Genomic DNA, 20,648 nt, shown 5'->3' on the forward strand with positions numbered 1-20,648 from the left:
GAGCCTGCTCTTATAGTATGTAGAAGGATCATCGAAGATTCGAAATCTCTTGCTTCCGCCGATGTCCAACGTGATTATATAATATCCAGGCAGGACTTCTGGCACTCGGTAAGTGCGTTCAAGCCACCATGTTCATCTCAGCCTTCAATGCGACTTACCGGCCCCTTCTACGGCTACGAGGCGGAGGTACACTTTGACGAACATGGCTGTCCGTGAATTTTGTAGATTAACACCAATCAGGAACACTTGAAAATTGTTATTTAAGAGTCGACAATTGATACGAACATGCTGCAATAAATAACTACACAAAACCGCTGGCTGGAATTAAATCAGAACCTTCAGCACAGATACGGTCTGAAAAGTAATTGAGGCGCAAAGGCTGGGCGTGACGAAGGAAAAAGATTGAAGCCTTTATCCTGGAAATAGGCTACGTGTGAACGAAGTAAAAACTCAACAAATGTGGATGAGAACGACTTCTTCAAGCACTACTAAGTAGCCCACATGTCCAAGCTTCCTCCCAATCAAAGAAAACCGTAAACTGGATGGGAGAATCCTCTAACTTGGTACGAACACCGACGGACACAACACACCCTTCCCCACTCTCGATGTAAGCGCTTATGTCCTTGGGTTCCCAGTAGGCCGAGCGTGGGGGATCGAACAACGTCAACAATTCAACATCCACGTTCTCCTCGCTCAAACTCGTCTTCGCAGCGACCGTGAGCACGATTCGCGGCAGCACCAGCGAAACTGTTTGAAGGTGTTTGAACGATTCCCATGGGACGCTTGTCATCCATTCAGGCAGTGGGTATTTCCGATGTTCTAAATCGTCAAAGCAGGGATCATAGGTAGGGAGTAAATGGGTTTGTGCTCTTGTGGGGGAGAGGAAGGAGAGGCGAGAAATGGAGGCGAGGAAAGCGGATCCCTCGGCAGTGCTTGTGAGAGGGCGCCATCGATTGAATTCTCCCACTAACGTCAAATTGTTGATGCGCCAAGGTGGAGGGACACGGACTAGGTCGTTCGTGTTGACGTGGGAGCTCCATGCGGACTCGAGGCAGCCATAGAGAAGCCACAGACTTTCAAAGTCTAGTGCGAGGGAGGGTGCGGATAGCACCACCGGCGCCAGTAGGCCGAAGTCAACGTCACGCTCAGACGTGGTGGAGGAGGCAAAGCTGCTATGCACGGGAGCTTGTGGGGGAGGTTCGCAGATTTGTCCAAACCAAATTCTGTTTATGCGACCAGCGTAATCGAAACGGAGGTCATTTTCTTGTAGAGAGAATATTTGCTGCATGCGCAAAGCACGAACGAAAGCCGTTACATTGTTGTATTCCGGGAGCAATATTGTGCGTAGGAGTTCGGGAAGGACGGTGTGTCTGACGACTTTGGAGACGCGGCATAGTGAGAGGGCGGATGCATATGGATTCTTTGGTACATCGTCGCCAGTTTTGACGAAAGTAGGTCTCGCGGCGTGTGCAAAGATGAGAAGGACGAGCTCCGTCGAAAGATTCCCAAACGGAAATGGGGAAGTGACTTGCATGATGGGAAAGAAGGGTGTGAAGCTGGTTAGATGATGTATAAATTTATGTTGAGACGCACCTTATATACCAAGATGATCCATATGTGGATTGTGGTCCGGGATAAAAAGGGCGTTGAACGCCAAGGTCCACAGTCACTGCGGCGCACATTGTCCACAGCGGAGATATGCCAGCGCATCTGAGGAATTGTAGTCTACGTAAATTTATTGTTCCATTCTGGTGCTCAAGTGCAGTGCGCTATGGCTCCGTAGAATTTACTTACTTATCAGTGTCCACGAGAAAATTTTGTTCAACTTGAATAGGGTGCAGGCTGGCCTTGATACAAAGTCACTGGCTGAAATAGGAAGAGCCTGGCACAATCTTCCGTAATCATTAGACTTCGTTCACGACCTAATGAGGCCTTCCCTTTGTACGTACTCCCACTGGCCAGTGAAGCGTTTCACAAACCTTCTGAAACACACGGACCTAAATGTTACACAGCAGTACCTCATGCACATGTCCGTCAGCGTGGCCTTGAAACCCGGTTGGAGGTGATGCATATGATGTTACGTTGGCTTTGGCGTGTCAGAGGTCTAGATATTTGTCTTCTCAACAAATTTTTCAGAAGGGTCCTGGCTGTGTGGCGTAGTTCTTGACAAGGCTTCCATTCTTACTGCTTTGTTACAGCATCCTAGTCTTAATCCATCAGCTCATGAGGAGGCTACTAGCGGACTCGAAATGAGATAGGTTTCTCTGTAACTCGTTAATTGGGCGTGAAGGTAGGCTAAAAGTTCATAGAACAACAGCTTAAATTGACTACTTGGTAATACTGAGTATTCAAGTTAGTCACGGTACTCTTGAGAATTGCTCTCAGCTCAGACTCGTGTCACTTATTCTTCGACGCACCACCAAATACCTTGAGCGAGCTAAGCGCTTACTATGCATAGCTCTGCGATGAGCGCTCGGCGCTGGCCGTACGCCATGCCGCCACAGCACGCACAGCAAGTACATACTGGAATCAATTCGAGCATCCATCTCGGCATCCTTCGGATTTTTACTCATTCCACAGTTGCTTCACAGCCTGATCTTTGCTCAGTTCGTTACCGTCAGACAAACTAACGACGCCAATTGTTTCACGACTTATCGATTACCCTTCCCCTCTTCCCTCAAAGTTTCAAGTTGCAGCTTAGGCTTTTTCGATCAACGTTTTCGTATGTCTTCCCTCGAGATAACTAATATGATGTCTAACATAATCACACTGTTGATTCTTGAACACCAGTGCTGGTGTTTCTATTCCAAAACTCACGGCCGCCCCACCAGTCGTGTCTTATCATCAACCTTTCATGATGAGTTACCACGACCAATGTCAATATTCCATTTCTCAGTATATCTTTCACATTCTAACCTCATTAACAGTTCGTGGCGATCTTCGATCAATTGAAGGAACCTGGGAGAAGCTTTCCCAGGTTGCTGTCAAGGGCGCTGAATACGACTCCCGTGAACGTCAACCCCATCCAAAATGTCTGAAAGGAACCCGGGTGGACCTCCTCGACTTTATCTATGGGTTATTAGACAAGAAAGAGAAAAATCGTATCATCTGGCTGCATGGCACGGCAGGCGTCGGAAAGTCTGCTGTTGCGTTCACTGTAGCTGAAAAGATGAGAGGTCTGAAAATGACAAAGGAGACGAAAGTAGAAAAACGACTCGGGGGAACATTCTTTTTCTCGCGCAAGCACACGAAACGCCGCACTACTGGATATTTCTTTGCGACGCTTACCTACCAGCTTGCTACCAACTTTCCCAGCATACGGGGGGACGTGAACAAAGCTATCATTGAGAATCCCGCCCTTCTAGATCCTGACAAGTCTCTTCGGGATCAGATGGAGGCGTTGTTTCTCCGCCCTCTCCGGAAGCTTTTTCTCAGACTTCGCGAGTGTCCGCCTTTGGTGTTTGTTATTGATGCCCTTGACGAATGCACACCCGAATCGCTCGAATCTGAATCCTTCGATGAACCCACCTCCGAAAGCGAGCTCGCTGACCTTATCTCCATGCTTGGCGAAGCTCTTTGTGAACCCGATCTTCCCATCGTCCACATTTTGCTCACAAGTCGCTCGGAAGAGCATATCCGCAAAGCTATGCAGACTGAAGAGATGCACACGCTGGTGTGCGAGATACCAGTGAAGACTTCTGGAAAGGGCGTTGCTGCCACCATCTCGTTAGACGGCGCAGATGTTGACAATGACATATACATTTTCTTACAGCACTCGTTCAGAGAGCTGGAGAGTTGCCATCCCGATTTCCCACAGCCATCGGGCGATCAACTTACACGGCTAGCGAGCCGAGCGGGGAGACGTTTCATTGTTGCGTCTACGATGATGAAGTTCATTGACGATCGAAAACATGATCCCCGTGATCGACTCCAGCTCATGCTCGAGCTAACAAGCGAAATGCTACCAGGAACGGAAGTGTACAAGCTCTACGACCGCATCCTCTCCACGTGTGCCGACCCAACGCTAGCATATCTGCACTTATCCGTCATTGCTGCCCTCGCAGACCCACTTCCGATGTCGCAGATCTCCAAACTTCTTGGCCCTGGCCAGGGCAGGGACGTCGAGACAGTACTTACGCAGCTACGATCTATCATAGATGTTCCCACCGACAGCAGTCTCCCCGTGAATATCTATCATTCGTCCGTTCGTGACTATGTTTCCCACCGTTCAAACTGCAGCCTCCGTCAAGTACAATACATCCAATCACCCCACTCCCTACTCGCCATTTCCTCTTTCCGCTTGATGATGCGAGACCTTCCAGATCGCACGGCCCTCCTAGATGCACTTTCAGATTTGAAGAAGCATAGTCAAGCCACACAACCCCAGGACCCCCAGAATTTGAAAAACTCATTATCCTTCATCGTCCAGCCACCAGAGTCACTGCAAATTCTTATAGGTCTTCTATGGCTTCGTGGACACCATGGCTCAGAGTTGCAATTCTGGCTAGAGACTCCGGATGGACATGCCTGGCTGCAGACTCAGGAAGGGAAAGACTGGGTGCTGACTGACGGTGGGAGCCACTGGTTATCGACCCAGGGGGGAAAGGACTGGTTGCAGGCCCCAGGCGGACTAGATTGGCTGCAGACCCCAGCCATGAAAGTTTGGGTGCGGACCCAGGGTGGGTTGAACTGGCTACAAACACAGGCCGGGATAGACTGGCTGCAAACCCAGTACGGACGAGACTGGCTGCAGACCCCAGACGTGGAAAACTGGGTGGAGACTCAAGGTGGACGAAAGTGGCTGCAGACGCCTAGTGTGCGGGAGTGGCTGCTGACCGAGAGCGGACAGATTTGGCTGGAGACACCGGGCGTACGAGACTGGCTGGAGACACCAGGCGGGAAAGATTGGCTGGAGACTGGGAAAGATTGGCTGGAGATCTCGAGCGTGCAAGATTGGCTGAAGACCTCGGGTGGACAAGATTGGCTACAGACCACGGCTGGGCGAAACTGGCTGCAAGTCGGGGACCATAGAGACTGGTTGCAGACCGCGGGCGGGAGTGACTGGCTGAAGACCCCGGGTGGGAATGACTGGCGGCAAACTGCAGATGGGAAAGCTTGGATGAAGACCCCAGGTGGGCTAGTCTGGATCCAGACCTTGAATGGGCAATTATGGCTGTACTCCCAGAGCGGGGAAGAGTGGCTAGAGACCCAAGACGGGCAAGAGTGGCTGCGGACCCCGGGTGGGCAAGAATGGCTGCGGACCCTGGGTGAGCAGTGGCTGCAGACCCACGACGGGCGAAAGTATGTGCAGACCGACGACGGGCGAGAGTGGCTGAAGACCCAGGGCGGGCGAAAGTGGCTGAGGAAGGGCGGGAAAGAGTGGCTGTGGAACAAGGGCGGGGAAGAGTGGCTGGAGACCCAGGACGGGCGAGAGTGGGTGGAGACCTGGGACGGGCGAGAGTGGCAAGAGTGGCAAGAGTGGCTGCAGACCCAGAGCGGGAGAAAGTGGCTGCACACCCGGCGCGGGCGAGGGTGGCTGAAGACCCGGGACGGGCTAGGGTGGCTGAAGACCCAGGACGGGCAAGGGTGGCTGGAGACCCAGGACGGGCGAGGGTGGCTGGAGAGCCAGGACGGGCGAGAGTGGCGAGAGCGGCGAGAGTGGCTGCAGACCCAGGGCGGGCGAGAGTGGCTGCAGACCTGGGACGGGCGAGAGTGGCTGCAGACCCCAGATGGGCAAGAGTGGCAAGGGTATCATTTGTGGTATTGGAACCCGTGGGGTAAGATATCGAGTCTCATAGTGATCACCTTTCAGAACAGGGATGACAACTACAAGCCGGTCGAGTTAGCCTCGCTGCAGACGCAAGACGGGAAAGAGTGGCTGCAGACGCTGGGTGGGAGCACCTGGCTGACGTCGATAAGCGGGAAAGAGTGGCTGCAGACCCAGAACGGGCGAGATTGGTTGCAGACTGCGGGCGGGAGAGACTGGCTGCAGACCCTAAATGGGCGTGCCTGGATAACATCTGTGGATGGGCGCGCCTGGCTGCAGACTTCAACAGGACGACATTGGCTACATACCTCAACTGGGTATGCCTGGATACGATCATCGGGCGGCCAAGGCTGGCTGCAAACCCCGGGTGTGCAAGAGTGGCTACAGACCCCGAGCGGTCGGCAGTGGTTCCAGACCCTGCCCTCGTCCCCCCACCCTTCATTGACATCCTCTGTATCGTATGCACCAATCTCTCAATCATCCTCACAACCCAACACGGGAGATCAGCTACCGAGTTCGGACGAGGGAGCCTGGCTGAAGGTTCCAGGCAGCCTACGATGGCTACAGACCCTTGACGGGCAAGAGTGGATGCAGTACCGTGGAGGGTGGGACTGGTTACCGACCCAAAGTGGGAGAAATTGGCTGCAGGACACAGGCGGTCAGGACTGGCTGGAGACCTCGGGCGGGCGAGATTGGCTGCAGGCCCAGGGTGGGCAAGACTGGCTGCAGAAGTATGGTCGAGACTGGTTGCAGACTCAGGGTGGCCAAGACTGGTTGCAAACACCACATGGTCAAGCATGGCGTTTGACGACTATCTGGGTGACTGTCGAAGAATTTTCGAGCACTTTGGAAGCAATCAGGGAGTACATAATCGCCCCGGAACTGCATTTGCAGCCAGCTTTTCAAGCAATCCAGGAATTCAAGTCCCTGCCCGATTTCTTGATGTTCCCGGCATTCCTGGCATTAAGGCATCAAGATCATTCCTCCTTCGCATTACCGCAAAGTTGTCCACCAGATATGGAGATCATTCATGCTATGAACACTTTTTCAACTTTCGCATACGAAGCACGCGCACGCAGTCGATCAACTTCAGAAGCCCTCAACTATGCATGTCAAAACTGGGCTATCCATCTCTCGCGAGCTACAAATCCGTGGGACGAAAGGCTCGCCTATCTGTTTAAGTCTTTCTGGAACCATAATCTCCTCTCCTGGCTCGAAAAACAGTGGAGTTTGAAGGACTTGCAGTCTTGTCTCACTATCTTATCTGAAGGCCAGAAACTTGCGATGGTGGGTGATTTCCAACGTTCTCTAGACTTACAACAGCAAAGCCTGACCTGTGCATATAGGAACATCTTCTCCAGGCTCCAGTGTCATCTCAGTCACGAGTCTGAAGGTGACAATCTCAAGATACGACATGCCACGCTGTCTTGCCGCTGTACACATATTTCACGTTGCTCAAGTATCTATAACCTGCTGTACAAAATTGTAATATTTATAGTACCATAGACAGTGATACGAACGAAGGATACGAACGTTACACAGGCAGACGTTTGACTGGTCACTGGTCACAAATCTAGTCGCGAAAGAGGAGATAACGAAGCCCGACCCCAGAGCAGACACGACCATGCAAGGAAAATACTGCAGAGGCCCCACTGGGCTGTGCAATGAGGCAAGTGCAAGGGATAACAGCTGAAATGCACAACGCATGTCGATGCGAGATCCTTCGGAACTACAATCGGCAAAGCTCGTCGTCCTGAGATGCTATCACAATTAATAAAGATTCACCATTAGCATCCGCGAAATCACGCGCATGGACTGTCAGTAATAATATGACATGGGTGGTGCATGAAGATATTTTCATGCCTGTTTCCCATCAAGCAACGATCCCCCTGCTAAATATAAATCTAGTCAATGAATTATCATCCTGAGAGGCAGAATAGCCTACTCAGAACCTTTGAACGGCTCGGAACAATCAGCTCCATCAATCAAAACACGGATATTGCATGAATGAAAATGGGATGATGACTGAGATCTGAGACGAAGACCGTTGTACAAATCCTGAAAGGTCACAGCAGAAAACACGCGTCCACACTGGCAGAACAAGGAACGAGAACTTGACCCCGACGCTAATGCGCCAAGATGCGTATGCATGGTATATTCACGACACCTTGATGAGCAAAGTAGGATTGGCTGGAGACGTTGAATCCGAACAGATAGAACCACAAGGATCAGGCCAGGGCTAGTTTACTACTAGCTAGTAGCAGGTCGTGACGAAAAAATCAAGTGTTGCGCACTGATAGTTATTACTAGAATGAATATTACTGGGATCCATTTAATTTGTCGATTCGCAGGGGTCCTACTATCATTTCGGATAATTGTTTCGAGTTAGGTTTCAAGTAGGTTACTGGAAGTTGGAACAACGATTTTACTTGGCTGACTACGCTGGCCACTGAGCTTCTAATTATGTAATTGGCGTTTCTGAGAGTATGAGTCGACGGTCCCAGAAATGTGACATAGGCGTATGAGTCAAGTTATCGATGCGCAGTGCATACCTCTTGGCGTACTATCCGATGATATAACTTCTAGGTTGAACGAAATTCTCAGCTTCGAATTCACGGACGATTCACGACACGTTGTAGCTATACTAGGTAACGTTCCAGGACCCACACACGAATCCAACGTCCAGTTCAATACATAGAATAATGCTACAGGTATAGTGTATGATCCACAAATGCACAGTACGGACAGCAATGCTAATGACCATGCGAATATAAAGTGTAAGTATGTATGTAATAGCACGACCCTCTCTCACGCGCTCGCAGCAATGACAGGCGGAAGCTCCATCGCCCTGCCCTGCCCTTGTGGACTCGGTTTCTTCTTGCTTCCTCCCGCCATACCTAAGGTCCCTCCACTCCATGCTGCACTGCTCCCTCCACTCAACCCATTAGTGCCACCATTGCCAGCTCCAGTTCCGCCAACATCTTTTCCCTCCGGCCCAAGCCCATTGAATGCACGCATCGGTTCCACTGGAACGGCATCCGACATACCAGGCCCTGACATCGGCCCTGGCTCCTTCGCTTTGTTCTTCTTCTTGACAGCCCCTGCAGCAGCGCCTGTCTTGAGTACCTGACCCAAGGGTCCAAGCTTTGCCTGTGCAGGTGCGGGTGCATCGTCTGGGATCGTGATGATGCGTGCGAAATCCCCTGACGAACTTGGTACATAAGGTAATGGTAGAACGCCAGGATGAGGAAGGAAGCCAAATTGAGGGCCCGGTGGGAGATAAGGAAGACCTTGGAGGGTGCCAGGAGGTGCGAGCGATGCAAGCCGCACTTGAAAGTAGTGACGCAATAACCCAATCTGGTCGCCCACATTCTTGCTCGTGATAGGAAGTAAGGGAGGTGGTGGTGGATATGGCGGTGGTGGTTCTTTTGGTTTTGCTCTGAGGGTGGAATAAAATCAGACAACAAATCGGGAGATTGAATGGACAAGACGTACTCGATAGCGGCCCCTGCTGCTCCCCTTGATTTCCCTTTGAGTAGCTTCTTTGGGATAGTGAGACTCGATAACCCCAATTCGGCAGCAATGCCAAGCTCCCGTAACCCAAGAAAGTCATCACCAAGTGAGTCAGAAAACCCACCCATGACAAAGGCACTTTCGTCCTCTTCGTCGTCTTCACCAGCAAACAGCGCATCGTCGTCGAGAACTTCTACTTGTGTCTGTGCATGTGGTAAGTACTGGGAATTTAGCCAAGAGTAAGGGGAAAGATCGACTAACAGCTTCGCGGTATGCTCCAACAAGCTTTTTCTCGAGGTCAACAAGGCGTGAACCGTGCCGGACGACATCGTCCTTGATGTACCGCTCGAGATCTTGGATTCTCGTGACTCCACTCTCGAAGAGTGTATGCAGGATGATTTCCTACAACACGCTACTAGTGAGTTCCGGGTTGACGACGAAAGGGACAAGGTGAGAGGTACCTCTGGCGTCATGCTCTTCGCATACTTGTCGCACATAAATCGTAGCGTTCGACCGACATTAAGAAAATACTCGGACGTTACCCCTACCAACACATCCAGTGCAGCGCCCGATGTCCCTGGACATGAAGTAAAAGTAAGTACACCAGTCTCTAGCCGCCTATCACGCCAAACAAGATGATGACGAGTAAAGGAGGATATGGAACACACCTTGAAATCCTTCATGCTCCAACACCTTTCGATTCATCCATTTTAGACATCCGTCCGCGTTCTTCTCACCAACTTCTAGTTCAACTGGTCCCTTCACTTGTCTAAGACCAGCATATCTCGATCGCCACGGCCGCTCATCTATAACCTCGTCAACCATGCCTTCTTCCCCTATATCTGGCGGCTCATCCCCCATACCACCTTCTTCTGCGTTAAGGTTGAGCGCGGCAAACTTTGCATGCGTACGTCGGACCCGTTTGAGAGTTTTAATGTTCGTGTTCATAATACTGAGGAGGGTGTTGGGCGCGGGAGTATCTCTGTCCTTGTACTTTGCTATGGACTGGGGGCGAAGTTTCCGTCGCTTGCGGGGCCTTGTAAATTGTGATGAGGACGCTGTGGGCTGGGATTGCGGATAGAGGGTCGATGCAGCAAAAGGCTGGGGAAGGGCTGGAAGTCCATTGGCGAGAAATGAGTCAGATTGAACAGAGGACCACCAGGTCGAGTTCGGGTCGTTTGCCGTGGGAAGAGGCGCAAAGGGAGCAGGGATGAGACGTACGCGTTTACGAGGATGATAAGATGAACCGTTTCTGCATCGAATAAGCGAAGAGGTACCGCAGTCAGTATTTGCCGATCAATGTACGGAGGATGTGTGGGTAAAGGAACAAAATGGTGAGGCTCACAGCTTGCGTTTCTCCCCCGAGTCGTTATCTATTGACATTAATGCTTCGTCTACTTCGCTGTCATAATCGTTTGTAGAAGCAGATGAACTGTACCCATTGGGGATGCTTGATGGACCAGCTTCTGACTCAAGTGTACGGAACGCAGCCATACCGTACGGCGTACGTTCAAGCGCAGGGGAATCGGCAAAGGGGAGATCCATACGTTGCTTTGAGGATTGTGGTACTGTCAATGACGGAGATCGTCTGTGTGTGTATGCCGTGCCGTTAATCTTGGGCCGTGCCGTTGCGTTAGGTCTCATGGCGACGGGAGAAGCGGAATGTGGAGGCTGGGATAGAGCAGCAGGTAGGGGAGGGTCGATTCGTTCTTTGCGGTCAGTGATATTCTTCAGTAGTCTATCGGCTTTCTTCTTGAGGCGCATTGCGCACTGACGGAGTGGGTGGTCCTGCGCGGCACAGTGGGCCTCACCACGCGTTTTCACGACGGTGATACATACCTCAGTCGCATTGTAGGTGAAACAGTTTGACCATATCAGATCTAGATCATCTGCAAACTCGCGCTTGGACTTGTACTGCTTTGATTTGACCTTCTTGAGCATGGTTTGAAGGTCCATGGGGTTTACGATCACTGGATGGTATGAGACGAGGTATGGGAAGACGGGATATATGGACGCACCATCGTAGTAGTCGGGAACATCAGATTTTGCAACTGGCTTGAGGAATGCCTCCGCGTCGTGATTATCCTGTGTATGATGTCAGCGGGGTAAGATAGCGTTGATCCGCATACACACACACCATAGTCACTGTACGCAGATCATGAAGCAGTCCCTCAAGGGAATCATAGAATGGTTCGGATACCTTGGCATCGAAGCTTTGACGCTAGAGCGATTTAATGCATTATTTCTGCTTTAAGCACAGCACGGAACAACAAGACTCACGCGTGCGTCCTTGACAGCACTCAGAAGTAGCCTAAGGTCAGACGAGGGCTTGACCTGGCTCTCGGTGAGTGTCCTGAGGAGATTCTGCATACTGTTAGTTGTATGTGTGCGGATGGCTTGACGTAGCTTACATTCATCCTCTGGTCGCGCCGGCTGGCGTTAACGGCGCAACGGACTCAGCGGGACAACTGCCTTGTTCAGTCGGAGTTTGAATGCGTATGGAAGTCTCCGACCCAAACAATATCTTATGCTGGGTTCAGCCTATGGTGGTTGGCTAACTTTTGAATCGATCAAGTAGTATCTTGGCCAGGCAGCAAGGTATGTATAGTGTAATTATTGTGGACTGTGGACCGTGGTAAGTTTTTGTGTTACTCATTTTTATACTGTAAGCACAATGATCAACGTGCACTTCCAGCGTATTTTTTTTAGCTTTTAGAATATGCGATCTCCATGTAGATACTGATTCAAGTACCAATGACCGAGCTTAAAAAAACCAAACATACGTGTTTCCCTAGTATTTGCTCGCAGAAAACAACAAATAAGGAACGACCTCAGTCCAAAAAATAATAAAAGTCTTGATCATGCCCAAACGTACAGAAAGTAAGACAACCGATTGCGAGAGAACCATCATAGGAACAATGCGAAGGTGGCACGAACCATGTACTAAGAAGGTGAGACAATATTTGATCGGCGTGGTGATCAAACGGAAATGTTCGATATCCACATTCAATCTCAATCGCCTTCAAGTGAATGTCCGGACTTCTCTGTTTGTGAATCTGCAGCAATATGGATAGGCATGGACTCCATTATCATAGGCTGTGTTTGATGAGGGAAGACAGGTAAGCATTAATAACAAGACATGAGACAACATGAGACAGCAACCAGTAAGGCCTATACAAAGGTGTGCAGTCGCGAAGTAGGCCGTGTCACATCATCAGGACTAACTTGAGGTTCCATGTTCTGTTGTTTGCGACGCCTAGGAATGAGACTCAGAATGTGTTGATACTGAATCAGAGAGAAAGTTTCACCGCAATCAGGCATCTACAGATGCAGCGGATAGGAATGTGCTTCGAAACGAACTTGAGAGAGAGAGAGGTCAGGATAGAATAGGAAGATGAAGGATTCACATCGCGATAGAGTTTGGGAGCACCATCCCCTCCCACCCGCTGCAACGAGGGACAACGAAACGGAGGGAAAACGTACTAGAAAGTTCTTATACACGATGCTTGAGAATGAACTTCCCCATGCTATATGATAGGACACTCAGCACGAGAAGTCTGTCGCGAGCTATTAGGACGTCTGAGGTAGCCACCATGCGTGAAACCTGCCTGAGGCGTCAGCCGTTAAACAGAGAACCGAGATACTTAGGCATACTCTTGATCATCGGACGGGAGATACCAGACAGGCTGATTGTCAGGTAGACCCAGAGCGTTTTTGATACCAGAGCATGCAATGTCAACAAGATAAAACAAGAACATGTGTACAATTATATCGCGATCACAGCTGATCCCGCACTGTAATGTAAAGTACAAACTTCTTACCTTCCTCAGCTAAGCGTATTTCATCTTGACGTACTTAGCAGTTGACATCCTGCTGAATGAGCGCCATGGCTTTCGCAGGGCGAGGTGTAAAGAACACTTGAAGGGTTTGGGGTGGCTGCGAGTGTGCCTATCCAGATTGGCGCCGAACATGATAAGATATGCAACATACCTGATCGTGCCCGATAATAGATCAACCTCAGGTGTGATCTCATTGATACCGTTCTCGACGACCTTGGAGATATCGAACACGGCCAGCGAGATCGCGGTGGACGTCCGGACCGAAGCTTCAGCAAGGTGGAGACATGTACAAGAAAAGCAAGCAACATCAGAATATAGGTCGGTTTATCGGCGCATCTGTATGTTGTGCATACCAGGAAAGATAATGGGGAGCAGAGAGTTAGCATGGCATTAAAAAACTCCATACCTACGTCCCTCAGGGCCGAAGCAAATTATGCGAGGCTGTCTCAGGCTCCAGGCGAAAAGCGTTCATGGTCGAATTACGAAAAGTGAGCATATCTCTGCGAGTTATTGATCATGGATTTGGCGGGCATTATATTCTGTTAGAACATCGAATGTGGAAAGGGCGGTACCAACCAAACGTTAGGTATTATCAAAGAATGTAGATACCCATCATCGGTATCGTCTACGGTGGGGGAAACATGTTAAGATATATACCGTTCGGCAACTAAAGAATCCGTTAAATGAGATACACGGACTGGTGGGGATAACGGCGTGATATTACGGGGTTCCCTGGCAAGCGCGCCTCAGCGCAGGGGAGAGAGCCTCGGTCTGTGGAAGGAAGACGATCAGGACCGTTTATCCAGCATGTCCATCGCAGTCTTGAAATAGTTCAGGACGATGATGTGCTGGCCCAAACCCTTAATATGCGAGATGTCACCAGCAGAGAAGACATTATGATGCATAATGTTGGCGAAATGGGAGATACTCACCATACTTCTTGCCCCAGTTCTTCTGTCCGAACACCCGCATTAGCACTGAGGATATATACTCCGACGCGGGCAAGGCAAAGGTCAATCCAAGTGACGTTCAACTGATGAGTGTCGACATGTTGCACTAGCAGAGGACCAGAGTGAGATTGTGTAGTCCTATCAATTGGCTGGCCATGTGATAATACACCCAAACTTTGCGTAGGCTTCGTTATTGTCTGTAATCAAATATATCATCGACCTCCGAGTAAGCGGAAGCCTGCAGGTGATAGATCAAAAACTGGAAAGAGTATCACCAGTCACTGCGTCTGAATTTCCCATTTCACCTATTACCGGCCGGTAGCGAATTGGTGACAGGTAGGAGTTGGGTAGGAGTACTGTGATTTCAAGTTGGCATCGGGTCACTTCGCAACAAGCCCGGAACAATAGAAATACAGCCAAATTCAACTATGTTCAAATTATGTGACGTAATACAACCCATTGCGTAGTCTGTCTGTCTGACACCCGTGCCAGTGAGGCCTCAAAAATATATCAACCTGTCATCAAGGAACAACCGTGGCAGAAATCGAACATATGGAGTAAACTTCGCTCCAGTCTTAATAAACCGCTCTGTTTCCTCTGGTGTACAAGGCTCCGGTAGCACGGAAGCAGGGAACGTGACCAACTTCACCCATATATCTGAATCCTTAGGCGCACATTGAGCGACCGGCCGGGGTTGGGTGTGCGGAATGATTTTGATGTGCGGAATGGCCAACGAGAATGTTTGCAGTCCTTTGAAAGGAGTACGTGCGATGCACAAGGGCTGCAGGTAGGACACAGAATGTTCAAATTCAATTTCGCTAACACAGTTGCACTGGAAGGGCAGGCATTCTTGGAAGGATGCGGAATCGAGTAGGGTGAGGTGTTGGATGGAAGCGAGGAAAGCATATCCATGGACAGACCCCACGAAGGGCCACCATGGATGAAAGAACATACCCAATAGCGTCAAACTTCTCGTGCTCCAAGGAAGCAAAGAATTTTTGTGGTCGACATTTAAGTCGACATCGGAGTTACACGCATGTTTGAGGCATTTTGAAAGAAGGTTTAGATTATTAAAGTGGATTGCGAGGGACGATGCACCGAGAATGACTGGAGCGAGCAAACTGATATCGAGCTCGCATTCAAGCTCGGGCATAGGAAGGGGAGAGAAGGGAATAGGTGGGCTTTGCAAAGGCCCCCGAAAGTCTCCGATTGACATCATGTCCACGCAAGATGCGTAATCAAAAGATAGATCATGTTGTTGATCGATGTATTTTTTCTGCATACGCAGAGCCCATATGAAAGCGAGTAGTTGGCGAGCTGTTGACAATAACACTGTGTGCAGAAGTTCAGGCAGCACAGCGCACCTGACAATTTTGGAGACCTGGCATAGTGAAAGGGCAGATGAGTATGGATCTCGAGTGTAGGGGGCATGTCGAGCAAAAGGTGGTTGTGCCGCATGCTTGAAGATGATGAGGGCGAGCTCAGTCGGAAGGTCGTTAAATCTAAATGATATGGGAGTAGGAGGTTCCATGACCGAGTGAGAGACGTTAAACCTGGTTTGACTCCTTTAATACTTGCCTCCTGAATTCCGCAGCAATGGTGGACCACAGGTGAATAGAATTATTAATTATAGCTATTTGCCTAGTCGTAATAGGGGAGCTCAGAGTAGACCGCTGTCCGCTGTCGCTTTCGCTTTCGCTGTTGCCCGAAACAACTTATTTTACAACTTACACAAAATAATTACAAATAAATCACATATACCATATGGATGGTCCTCAATTAATCCTAAGATCACTTGAAATACTTCTGGAGAGACTCGAAGCATATTGATGAAGCGTTGGTGGTTGGCAGGACTGTGTGCCCATTCCCATGCAAGGTGTAAGTTGCCAGATTTGAGGACAGGGGTACGAGAACGAAGGTAGCGAGTTTGTTGTATGGCTATGATACAATTTATATCCATATTAAGCTCTTGCGCTAATTCCTCTGGTGTTTGCGCAGCTTGGAAGAGTGCTCGAAAGGTCATGAATCGCACATATGAAGCTATATACTGTTGATGTAGCGAGCGGCGAGCCATAGTACAGTAAGTTATCTGCTTATATAACATCTGCTAACCCTTAGTGCACACGTGCATCAACAGCGAAAGCGAAAGCGACAGCGGACAGCGGTCTACTCTGAGCTCCCCTAATATTTGATATAAAGATTTGGATGCGACGAGGAGCGCACGTTCAAACTCCGCTACGTTATGTCCACTCGTCCACGACTTGAAAGCTTGAACTCTGAACTTCTTGTTTAACTCTCACTACCATTCATACCAATGGGTGGTGACCATCAATGTCCTGTCTGTCACAGGCTACTTTCACTCGAGGTCGCTCGTCACATGCGATCACGTATGTACTCTTTTCCATTCTAGCACTGATTTCGCTCCACTTTGCCACGGGAGGCTTTTACCCCCTGTCCTTACATATAACCGATTATCAGTCTAGATTGATCTTTTTTTGCGTCAGTCTTTCAAAGTATTCGGCGAAGTACAGCACTCCACATGCCTGTACATGCACTCCAACTGTTCGAGCCCACACAAAACCGGTACGCCACTTTCAGTGCTCTCTAATCAGTTCAATCATGGTATCTTTGTACTGCACCACATGGCACATGCGCTGTATCTTGCTTACGACAGCGCTAGCCTCACTAGTACTTTCCTTGTTTCTGGTACGCTGTATCATTATGATCACCGTCATCTAAGATTTTCGAGTCAGATTCAAATGTACGCTCAGTTTCAAGGGAAAACATCCCACATCATGGAAGAAAGGTTAATTTATTTTCCTCGTTTCCCTGTTGAGGTAAGCTAACTGTTGGTCGGTTGACAACCATCATAATAACCTCTGCCTGAACACATTGCGCAACGCTCACCAGAATTACATGGCTCGCAAATGTGTTTCTTACCATTGACATGTTACAACTTCAGGTGACTGCTCTCGTGGCAGAACTTAGGCTATTGATGGCTGAGCTAGAAAATAAACGACATATACGGTGCATTGGATTCCGAATACTAAGAAGTTCGTGTTGATGCCAAAACAAGTTAAATAATAAACAAGGAACGAAAACCTGCTGTGAGCCTGTGAGTACATTTATTAATCCGTCTAACACACATGCCAGTGAGCCATCAAAGTTTGGTCAACTTGTAAGAAAGGAACACTGGAAGTGGAAAATAGGGAGCATATCCCGCTGCAGTCACAATAAACGACTCCATTTCCTCTGGTGTACAAGGGTCCGGGAGCATGGAAGCAGGGAATGTACATCAACCCAGTGCACGGCGCCATTAATTCAACATGATAAAAGATACACCGACAGATAGTAGGAGTAAGCAGAAACACAATGATCGGCGCTAGCCTTGTGTCGAGGGGACAAATCTAATTCGACAATATGTGACACATGCTTCCCCTTGTTCCTTTGGCTTATTGAAGCTCTTTAACTTTGTGGGCGGAACCGCATCAGCATGCCAGCGCTTCTTGACAACACTGGTAAGACACTGAGATCGCGAGCGCAGGAACAATTGGAACTTGCAAAGTCAAAATCAATGTGGTTGCGAAAAAAATGCGAAGGGAATGCAGAATTCATACAAAGCACATGTATTTGCATGTGCTGCACTTGCAAGAAAACACTATCTACACGATTCAGCACTATGTGCATTACTACCGCACGTTCTCACACGCTCCTGCACTGGGGCTGGATCCCACAGCTGAACAGTCTTGTCACTCGAACCAGATGCGATACGAGTGCCATCAGGCGAGAACGAGACCGAGTTGACCGCGGCAGTATGACCCAAGAAAAGTTCACCAACTTGTTTCCCTGTCGCAGGGTCCCACAGGAAGAGTGTTGTCATTCAAACCAGATGCGATACGAGTGCCGTCAGGCGATAACGAGACCGAGTTTACCTTGGCAGCATGGCCCAAGAAGGGACGAATATTTGGAAATCGCGCACAAAGCTTTTGCGTGGCAGGTAGGAATGGGAGTGCTGATGCATATAGTTGCGGTGTGCTGTGTAAAATGATGCGGCCAAAGTCTTGAATAAACCCCTGAACGTCCATTGCAGTCGATGTCACATTTTCGAACTCGGAATGGTCCTGGGGTTGCACGTGAGCACCTTATCTGACCCTCCATAACAATGTACTGACCTTTAGCCAGTGGGAGACGAGCATAAGGGCAGGAATTGCGCTGCTCAGCGCATCGATCAGGGCCAGTGACTCTAACCAGAAAAAGACCCGCTCGTTGTCGAAGAATGATTTTACCTCTTTTGCGAGCTCCTCGTCGAAGGTTGTGTCTTGTACGTGCAAAGTCCAAAATCGAGATGAATATGACAGATGTGGGGGGATGTGTTTTTGAACTTGTACTTGCAAATCCAGGTCTTCGCCATTAGGTAGATCTGACGATTTTAAATCACAGATGTTGAAGCGAAGACTGTGTTCCATCACTCGAAGTGATGCAAATGCAAGGTCGCATTGCGCCTCCAACACGTCGATGAAAAACTCTCCGCTACATGGTTGGTCCGTCAGGAAATCACGGAAGGATGGATGAAGGAGTCTGATCAGAGAATTTGCGTTGGTGGTGCCGCTGAGGAGGGAGCCCATGCCTCTTACCACAACCTCCACGTCGAAAATGTCCTCTTGCACTGGAAAATAGCGCCTCATGGCGTTCAGGGAAGCTAAAGAAAGGGGTTCCGTTGTGGCTAGTATTTGTCCCATCACCGAGCGGAATCTCGCTAGTGCCGTCAAACGAAACTTCTGCTGATGCTGGATATGGTTAGATGTATACTTGGGCATGAAGTTCGTTAAAACGAGGCCGTACATGCTGCACAACAGCATGATTCTCTCAGCAGGATCGTGTGACACTGTGACATTGTAGCGATCAATTGGAAATAGCCCGGCATGGAACTCTTTGATGTATTTGCAGGCAAGATGCGCCCACTCGAAAAGTCCATCTGCTTTCTCAGCGAGGACTGCGATCTCTCGGTCCTGGAAAGACAACTCTTCAAACTCCTTGGTTATGTAAGTATGGATGTCGTGTTCTGTGAATGCTGCTGGAATATCATCCATGGACATCGGTTTAATATGCTGAACACCGCAAAACTCATCTTCGATGTCAATAAGTGGGCGAGAGGTAACGATGAAGCGGAAGTTGTCCGGGAGGTCTGTGATTTTGGGAACGCTGGGATGTTGATGTTTGCCAGCTAGGATACGGAGGAGGTCTCCTCGTGTCTCTACTCCACCGCTCTCATCCAGTGCATCAATTATGATCACGATGGGTTCCCCAGTGGACCCAGAAGACTTCCTCAGTGGTTCGATAAGAAGTTTCTGCCACTGCTGGATGATATCCGTCGTCTTCTTGAGCGAAGGTGTACGCTGAACTGTATCTGCTAATTCCCGCCTTAGCTTCGGATCACGGTCAGCCAGGTCGCGTGCAATCGTGGAAAAGATCTTTTCGTGGCGACGATCTGCTTCTCGCTTGCGGTCAAAAGAGTAACACGAACCAAGCCCTCCGAAGTCATTGACCCGCTTAGCAATGGTGTGTGCGATAGCCGATTTCCCCTTGCCTGCAGGACCAGATAGCCACAGCACGCATGGAACATCGTTCTCAGTGCTCCAGACCCAATCCATGATCTGGGAAGGGATTTCCGTGCGCGTCCCTTCAAGGCATTCTTTCCTAGTATCTAGTCCTGCGCCCTCCGCATAGGCGATGTCCCTGAGGGCCAGTATTTCGTCTGAAAAAAATCTGAATTTATGCTAAGTCACAAGAACGTCCAAGTCCTTGCCTGTACAGTGATCACATATGGCCATGTCATAGACATATATGGCTACATCAGGAGAAACCTGGTCCCGGAAGTTTTGCATGAGCCCATCTAGCGTTTCATTGTAATTTCGGATTGTATGTGTCGTTTCCGAGGCAATATTCTTGCCGAGTCTCCTCCCTTGTGATGATGGTCAAAGCTTGAGATGGTACATAATGCAGCAGCTTGTAACACTCACAAAAGTTCTTGATATACGAATAATCACTGATAAACTGTGCGCATTCGCGGACCTGGTGACTAATCTTTCCAAGGATAGCGCGCATTGACGAAATTTGGGCAAGTACGTCATCTTGTATTATGAATCTGTAAACTTCAGACAACTTATCAAGAAGTTTGAGTACCGCTGCATCACGATCCACTTGAGCTAGAATAATCTATGCAAATAATTGATGAGCGGCGGGAGATAGGAAGAGAGAGAAAGAAGACATACTTTGGCTGCACAAGACAACAAGCCCAGCGCCATCTTTGCATATGGATGTAGCTACAAAAGAAAATTAGTTCGGTTCCGATCGAAAGGGGGTCTATACGTCTGCGATCTGCCCAATAACATCGTCGAATATCCTGATAGGTTTGAGATATGTGTCCTGGAAGTTGCCAGCAGTATCGAAATCCCCTTGTGCACCTTGGCCAACAGACGCCGGAGTTATCGCAGGTCCCGCAAGTGGACGTATGAGATTTGTAGCCTGTTGTGCTTCTCGAAGTGCCGATTTAGTATCAGACAGAGTAGCTGGAGCCTG

The 20,648-nt window shown here is 49.3% G+C and overlaps 5 protein-coding genes across 5 annotated transcripts; 1 reads left to right on the forward strand and 4 right to left on the reverse strand.

The window, feature by feature from the left end:
* Nucleotides 1-130: 130 nt before the first annotated feature.
* On the reverse strand, nucleotides 131-1,919 carry HD556DRAFT_1402674 (uncharacterized protein). The gene is made up of 2 exons (XM_041303859.1): nucleotides 1,795-1,919; nucleotides 131-1,710 (listed from the first exon to the last, which is right to left on the reverse strand). Exon 2 carries the CDS (start codon nucleotides 1,532-1,534, stop codon nucleotides 479-481), a length of 1,056 nt encoding a protein of 351 aa, XP_041155884.1. The 5' UTR covers nucleotides 1,535-1,710; nucleotides 1,795-1,919; the 3' UTR covers nucleotides 131-478.
* A 761-nt stretch (nucleotides 1,920-2,680) lies between these two features.
* Nucleotides 2,681-5,413, forward strand: HD556DRAFT_851087 (uncharacterized protein). The gene is made up of 4 exons (XM_041311833.1): nucleotides 2,681-2,722; nucleotides 2,791-2,876; nucleotides 2,928-5,132; nucleotides 5,186-5,413. Exons 2-4 carry the CDS (start codon nucleotides 2,855-2,857, stop codon nucleotides 5,269-5,271), a joined length of 2,313 nt encoding a protein of 770 aa, XP_041155885.1. The 5' UTR covers nucleotides 2,681-2,722; nucleotides 2,791-2,854; the 3' UTR covers nucleotides 5,272-5,413.
* A 1,690-nt stretch (nucleotides 5,414-7,103) lies between these two features.
* On the reverse strand, nucleotides 7,104-7,591 carry HD556DRAFT_851307 (uncharacterized protein). Its single transcript, XM_041311835.1, has one exon. It carries the CDS (start codon nucleotides 7,472-7,474, stop codon nucleotides 7,223-7,225), a length of 252 nt encoding a protein of 83 aa, XP_041155886.1. The 5' UTR covers nucleotides 7,475-7,591; the 3' UTR covers nucleotides 7,104-7,222.
* A 676-nt stretch (nucleotides 7,592-8,267) lies between these two features.
* On the reverse strand, nucleotides 8,268-11,753 carry HD556DRAFT_1402684 (uncharacterized protein). The gene is made up of 11 exons (XM_041303860.1): nucleotides 11,692-11,753; nucleotides 11,561-11,644; nucleotides 11,418-11,501; nucleotides 11,299-11,365; nucleotides 11,120-11,250; nucleotides 10,626-11,068; nucleotides 9,949-10,532; nucleotides 9,742-9,857; nucleotides 9,542-9,682; nucleotides 9,263-9,483; nucleotides 8,268-9,206 (listed from the first exon to the last, which is right to left on the reverse strand). The coding sequence occupies exons 1-11, from the start codon at nucleotides 11,695-11,697 to the stop codon at nucleotides 8,576-8,578; spliced, it is 2,508 nt and encodes an 835-aa protein (XP_041155887.1). The 5' UTR covers nucleotides 11,698-11,753; the 3' UTR covers nucleotides 8,268-8,575.
* A 3,166-nt stretch (nucleotides 11,754-14,919) lies between these two features.
* On the reverse strand, nucleotides 14,920-15,585 carry HD556DRAFT_1206567 (uncharacterized protein; the record flags this gene model as incomplete). Its single annotated transcript, XM_041296486.1, has 1 exon — nucleotides 14,920-15,585. A coding segment is annotated over one exon (666 nt), but the record flags the coding sequence as incomplete, so codon positions are not given.
* Between the last annotated feature and the right edge of the window lie 5,063 nt (nucleotides 15,586-20,648).

The sequence above is a fragment of the Suillus plorans genome (assembly GCF_016647745.1).
Source record: "Suillus plorans strain S12 chromosome Unknown HD556scaffold_66, whole genome shotgun sequence".
NCBI classification, from domain to species: domain Eukaryota; kingdom Fungi; phylum Basidiomycota; class Agaricomycetes; order Boletales; family Suillaceae; genus Suillus; species Suillus plorans.